Source organism: Polyodon spathula, chromosome 20 (genome assembly GCF_017654505.1).
Source record: "Polyodon spathula isolate WHYD16114869_AA chromosome 20, ASM1765450v1, whole genome shotgun sequence".
Lineage (NCBI taxonomy): Eukaryota > Metazoa > Chordata > Actinopteri > Acipenseriformes > Polyodontidae > Polyodon > Polyodon spathula.
The window spans coordinates 4,854,441-4,861,117 of record NC_054553.1 but is presented as its reverse complement, the minus strand read 5'-3'; the positions used below and the strand labels follow the sequence as shown (position 1 = coordinate 4,861,117).

The 6,677-nt window shown below is 39.4% G+C and overlaps 1 protein-coding gene across 1 annotated transcript; it reads left to right on the top strand.

The window, feature by feature from the left end:
• Positions 1-31: 31 nt before the first annotated feature.
• Positions 32-6,101, top strand: LOC121295206 (tetraspanin-7-like). The gene is made up of 8 exons (XM_041219622.1): positions 32-267; positions 2,640-2,828; positions 3,015-3,089; positions 3,547-3,642; positions 4,513-4,668; positions 5,148-5,231; positions 5,604-5,688; positions 5,975-6,101. Exons 1-7 carry the CDS (start codon positions 181-183, stop codon positions 5,670-5,672), a joined length of 756 nt encoding a protein of 251 aa, XP_041075556.1. The 5' UTR covers positions 32-180; the 3' UTR covers positions 5,673-5,688; positions 5,975-6,101.
• Positions 6,102-6,677: the final 576 nt, after the last annotated feature.

Here is a 6,677-nt window from a genome sequence, read left to right as displayed (position 1 = left end):
TAAAGGCAACAAAGAGGACTAGGGAGTTTTTTCACCGGAAAGCAATCCAGTAGAACAGCGATGACGACATTTCCCTTCTGCTAGCTGCTTGCGGGTGCAGAAAACTCAACTACTAAAAAGTTGTGGAAGGATTTCAGATAGTCTCAATTGGAATAAAGTAATAACCCCAAAACAGCCAACATGCCTTCCCCGTCAAGGAGGTTGCAAACGAAGCCAGTTATAACCTGTCTGAAGACCTTTCTCATCTCTTACAGCCTCATATTTTGGGTGAGTGGTACACAACAAGTTCGGTTAGACAGAACAGACCAAGCCTCGGTGCCGACAACTGGCGCGGTACTAGTCGAGGCAAACGTTCAGTTTTATTTTTTGCTCTGCTCAGTAATTTCGACAATTGTGAAATTGGATGTTAGGTATACTGTGTGTTTATAAATCGTCCTGTTCAATTATAATCAATTATCTTTAAATAACACGATTAACTACAAAAGAAAGTGAATCGTATTTAATTACAAATTACTAAACTAATACCTATACCCTATTGTGTTGTATGTAAGCACACGCTTTGTATATATAAATTAGTTTCAAGAGGCACATAATTAAACAACCGTTTTGCACGTTTTATGTATCTACAGCTATCCATACAAACAACAAAGTGTGTTTTTACTGTCACGTTTATTATACAGTGGTACTAGCCCTAGAACACACAAGTTATAATGTAGTTTAAATATGGACAATCGTCCAAGACGTGTCCAGCAATCTTTATTGTTTTTAGTTTTCAAAAAAAAAAACGACACGCACGATTTTAGTTAAAGCATTTCAGGGTTTGCTTCAGTTCTGCTTTGGAGTTATACTGCCTGCTCTTGCGGCAGAGACAGGCTTTTACACAAACAATTCCGAACTGAGCATAGATAAAGTTTGGAAGTTGTTTGCTTGTATGGTCTGTATTCACAGCAGGCTGCGATCTACGGGGTTACAGTTAAAAAAAAAAAGCAAAAAACCTAATGGCAATTGCGTTTGTTACCACGGCATGTTATAGTCTATTGAATTTATCAACCTTTTTTTTTTTTTTTTTTTAACTCATGGTTCAAATTAAAGACGCCCAGCTGTGATATGATCACAGAACACTGCCTGGGTGTAATGCACTCACATGCGTTAATCAGCATGAAGAGGCAGCAGATACAGCTGCTTATCTTTGTTGGTGTTGTCAGTGTGTCCTCAAGTGTTGTCGTCTTTCTTTGCTTTTGCTGTCTGAAATGAGTGGTACTGCTTACCAAGGGCTGTTTTGCAATGTGACACTGTGTTGTGATATTTTGTAACAACTGTAAGTCATAATAATAATAATAATAATAATAATAATAATAATAATAATAATTTAAATTGGGCAATGTGCTGTTCTTGTCTGAGAACCTGTGTTAAAGTTTTATAACTTTTTCCCGTGGTATTTAATGTTTTATTAAAATCTTTACCCTACTTTGCAATTTACTATACATAATATATGCAATTACCTGAATTCCTCAAGCAAAACATGGTTTGCGATGATAATCATGTGCTTTTGGACAGTTGTGTTGGAAATGACTGTAATCAGGACGCACACCCAAAACCCAATGTACCTAACACTGAATATTTTTTTTTATTGTAAGCATAATAGTCGTCGGTTCAAAGTCTGACATTGCGATATGCAAGTGTTCTGTACTGATATTAATGGTAAACCTATATTACCAATTCAAGACCGTCAGTGGTTGTTTTTTTTTCCCCCGATTCATTTCATCTTTTAAATGAAAGCTGTTGGGTTTTGGAACAAAGCTGGAATGTGTGCATCATGGATCCGGATGGATTTGCAAGCACTGAATAACACCGTGTAACAATTTTTTTAAATTTTTTATTTTTTTTTGTTCCTGGGTAGTAAGTGTTATTTCCTAATTGCTTATGCCTCAAAAGTATAGAAAATGGCTATTATTCCCCAGACTTTGCTTTTGTGACCAGGACGGTGATATTTCAAGCTGATTGGGCAAATGAAATGGTCTGTAATTGCAAATTGCAGTGTTGAAAGCGTTAAAATAAAGCATTACCCAGTAATAGATGTCCTGCTTCAATAAATGCCTGGACTTTGTAATACCTACCCCTAATTGTTTTGCTTCTGTCTTCTGCTGTTTGAGGGAAAAGTGGTGTTTGGAGATAACAGGAGATAAAACAAACATTAACAACTTTATTGATACTGGGGTTTATTGTTCCACAGCTTGAGAAATGAGATTAACGGAGGTTATTGCATTTCAGACTCCAACTGTGAACGAACCACAATCTATAAATCACATCCAAGTTTAAATAAAAAAAAATAAAATAAACAGCAGTTAATCACAAATCTCTTGAGCAACATTCCACAAAATGTTAGTTTTTATGTAATTTTTGTAAGATATATATTTTTCCCCATTTGGGTATTGTCTCCCAACACAGTTGGGCACACAGATATTCATGATGTTGAATTGGCCTAGGTTCCTCCAATGTTACTGCATCTCGGAATATTTTTACAACACACCTGCTGCTTGCTGCCACAGTGTTTTTGGCTCAGCAGTCAGTCTGAGCTGCACTGTATTGTAACCAGCCTGCATGCTCTGTGATGGCTTCGTAACCCCCATCTCTCTCAGTTCACAGGGGTTATTCTCCTTGCTGTTGGTGTTTGGGGGAAGGTGAGGCTGGAAGCTTACTTCTCATTGGTCACAGAACACAGCACCAATGCACCGTATGTTCTGATTGGCACCGGTGCTGTCATCGTCATCTTCGGCTTGTTTGGGTGCTTTGCGACGTGTCGGGGCAGCCCATGGATGCTCAAGATGGTAAGTCGACCCTGGCCAGCTCAAACTCTGCTTCTTCAGTCATTGACCACGTGCAGTCGAGTCTGTGGAAGTTAGAAAGAGGCAGTATTGTGTTTGCTGGTGGTGTTTGTATTCGGAATGAATCTGCAGTTCAGTTACAGCAGTACAGACCAACGTTATTATATGCTATCCTCCTTGTCTCCCCAGTACTCCATGTTCCTGGCCCTGGTGTTCCTGGCTGAGCTGGTGGCTGGAATCTCAGGCTTCCTCTTCAGGCACGAGGTAGGAAAGTCCAGTGGAAGAGTCTAATGGCTTCTGTTTGTGTGTGAGGTAGAGCTGCATGAAGAATTCACTGGGATCAAGCTCTCCAGAGGTGAGGTTCCCAGCTGTTTGTGCTAATTTGCCATTCCAGGTAAAACTACTGAAGAGACAGCTGCTTAGACTTGTGTAGATGACTCCTTTTTTTTTACAGCAGTGATCATCACAGTCACAAGCAGTTGTTTCTTCACTGGTTTCACTTTGTGTTGCAAGTTAGCTTAATCAACACCAGTGTCCCTCACCTGATTTCTGTGGAGAGCTTGATTCAAACAATCGGATTGTGCCACACCAGTGTGGGGTATGGTTTGCTTAGAGACTTTGAAAGTCGTGTGTGTATGTGTGTTATTTATTTTGTATCTGTGACACACAATAAATTTGTATTTTAATAATTCTAATTATGCCGGCCCTTTATTTCTTCCAGATCAAAACAGTATTAAGTAGTACCTACAAGGATGCTGTGAAACACTACAACGAGACAGGCCCCATAAGCAATGCTGTGGACAACATTCAGAGAAATGTGAGTGCGCTTCGTGTGTAATATCCTGAGACTCGGTTGAACAGGACAGCCAAGGAAATGGTGTTCCTTTTTATTATACAGTTCTTATATAACATGCCATTATTATAAAAGAATGCTCTGAATACAGCCAACCTTTAACTCTCTGTTAATATGATTTTGTTTGTTTTGTTCTGTGCAAAGTTAATTCAGCATATTGCTTCATAATGTAGCAGATTACTGTAGTCCAGCCCTTCCCAACCCTGGTCCTGGGGACCCCCGTGGCTGCTGGTTTTCATTCCAACTCTGCTCTCAATTACTTAACGAGACCCTTAACTGAACTGATAATTTGCTTAATTAGACCCTTAATTAAGTTCCCAGCTCCTCAACAGTTGCAGAGTTCAAGTTGCTTATAAAATGTTACAGCTAACTTGAAATCTGCAACTGTTTTAACAGCTGAAAACAAATAAAGGTCTAATTTAATTAAATTATCAGTTCAGTTAAGGGTCTAAAGTAATTGAGAGCTCGGTTGGAAAGAAAACCAGCAGCCACAGGGGGTCCCCAGGACCAGGGCTGGGAACCAGTTCTCTAAACATTCTATTTGCTAGCAGGAAGCATACATCTTCATAACACAGTACTCTGCTGCCCCTGCTGTACCTAACTGGCATTTAAGGGGTCAGTGAAAGCTAATTTGGTTGTATACAACAACCCTGATGATTATAATCTCTGTACATTTAAGCAGAGATGAATATTTGTTTAATATAAACTATGAATATCACACTTCTAATTAAACAGTAAAGATGGTATTTTCAGGGGTGAGGCAATAAGGTTTCAGAAGTAAAGGACATTTTTTTTAAAAGTGAGCCTGTGTTTGTTTTCCCGCCCCATGTACAGCTGCATTGCTGCGGATCAGACAATTACACTGACTGGGGGAGCACAGAGTACTTTAAAGAGAGGGGCATTCCGACGAGCTGCTGCAGTGATTCGCTCACCTGCAAACCCGAAGCACTGAAAGACCTGAGCAAGGCTGAGAAAGTGGTGTATCACCAGGTGAGGGAATTCACCCTGGCAGGGGGAGCACTGGGGAGGCACCTTAACCAGCTCTTTGCACAGGCTTGTTTAGTGTGTTGTCTTATGAACCGGGTGCAAAAACTGAATCCAGACCTGGAGCGAATTCAAATGAAGTTTTTCTGTCACTAGCTTCAAATATCGTTTTCTCTCCCCTTGCCTCTTTTTATGATGTTTGCAGGAAATTCTTATTGCAATCACTCAGATCGTCGCAGTGCCAGCGTCCGAGTTCAAAAGTCCCCCCCCACACAGTTCGGATTCCAGAATCTATGAGTAATCATTAATCAAAGTACATTTTGAAGTCCACTAGCTGGTGCTGGTGCTTACTAAAACAGTACACCGATGCAGAGAGAGTGCTGGGTGGAGTTCAAGAGGTAATGAAATGCCATCCCCGGTAAAGCCCATTCTTTACAAGGGAGGTTTACAGAAGGGACTTTGTAAAGGGTTTCTGTTTCTCTTAGGGCTGTGTCAAACTTGTGACCACTGTCATGGAATCCAACCTGGGAATCATTGCTGGAATTAGCTTTGGAATTGCCTTCTTCCAGGTAAGGGTTTTGAATAAGTGCAAAGCAGCTGTCCTTCTTGTGACCGATAGACACCAGGAGGCAGCAGCAGAAGCTTCATCCAATACAATGTTTTTGATCTCTGCATGTTCTAAAATTAAAATATTCCAAGTATATAATGCAAGTGAAGAACCAAAAGATTAGCGCTAGTGTCAATAAGAATTTTTAAACACGGTTTCGCATGTTGGTTCTCGTGTCCAGACTGCATGAGATGACGTGTCTTGCTTCTATGTCCAGTCCTGAAGCCAGTGGAGAGAACTATTTTGATGTACAGCTTTAGCTGCCTGATAATATCTGTCTCTGTCTTTTAGTTTTTTTTTTTTTTTAAAGAATGCTTTTTCATTTTGTCCGCAGGTCATTGGAATCTTTTTGGCATGCTGCCTGTCCCGGTACATCACAAATAACCAGTATGAGATGGTCTAATGGCAAACAGACCGAGGTACGAGGACCTGGCAGTGTAGCCTCTCTAATGCCCATTTTCTAGCAAATACTCCCAGCTGTGACCCCAATGGGAAAAAATCTGGACATTCCCAGGGATTTTGATAATGATTATGATTATTTTATTTGTGTTTATCTATTTATTGCAACGATTAAATTCAGAGAATATTAAGCACACGGTAGTTAAAACGTTTGGCCACTAGATGGCACCATGTAAAAATCCAATGGTTGGTTTGCACTCGGACTCAAACATATGACAATAATAATGTCCTCCTTTTCTTTTCCAGGGCATTTTCCAGATGTCTGATGCTATAGTCTCGTGGGAAGTTGCACAAAGGGAAGACTTTTCAGATTTCAAATTCTTCAGATCCTCCTATATATATATATATATATATATATATATATATATATATATATCTATATATATATATATATATATATTAATATAAATAATATTTTTTAATAGACTGACTTTTAACCAGGGTGTGGAAAAAAAAAAAAAAAAAAAAAAAAAAAAAAACTAGGGGCCAAATGACTACCAACTCCAAGATGTGATCAGCACAGTTCCGTAGCACGTTGCCAGTCAGGGTCACAAAGACTAGGGACCATAGAGTTTGTCTTGCTTGCAATTCTTCAGGTTTATACAGTGTGATCCCTGGTTTAAAACCAAGTAAAACAAATCGTTGTGTTATTAATTTAGTAGTTTATACATTGCTATTTTCATCTTGATTCGTTTCAATGCAGAGTGCTTCGGTTACTCTGTAAAGTGCTGTATAAATGCTTTATTTTTTGTAGGTTTTAGTAAAGCTTCAGCTGCCTTCTGAAGAGAATTACAAAGGGATGGGGTTTTTTTGACACTAATTCAAATGGCACACCAGCGGCCTTAAGTACTATGTAGTATGTGCATGCTTTAATAAGGAAAGCAGCTCCTGAGCTGTCATTTTATAGTCTGATAAGCTAGAGGGCATAATTCATTGCTGCCTGTAACCA

Excerpts from the sequence above, each read along its gene's own strand:
- LOC121295206 (XM_041219622.1), top strand. The coding sequence starts at position 181 with ATGCCTTCCCCGTCAAGGAGGTTGCAAACGAAGCCAGTTATAACCTGT. Across the intron at positions 2,829-3,014 it reads GCCCATGGATGCTCAAGATG|TACTCCATGTTCCTGGCCCT; the intron begins GTAAGTCGACCC and ends TTGTCTCCCCAG. Across the intron at positions 3,090-3,546 it reads GCTTCCTCTTCAGGCACGAG|ATCAAAACAGTATTAAGTAG; the intron begins GTAGGAAAGTCC and ends TATTTCTTCCAG.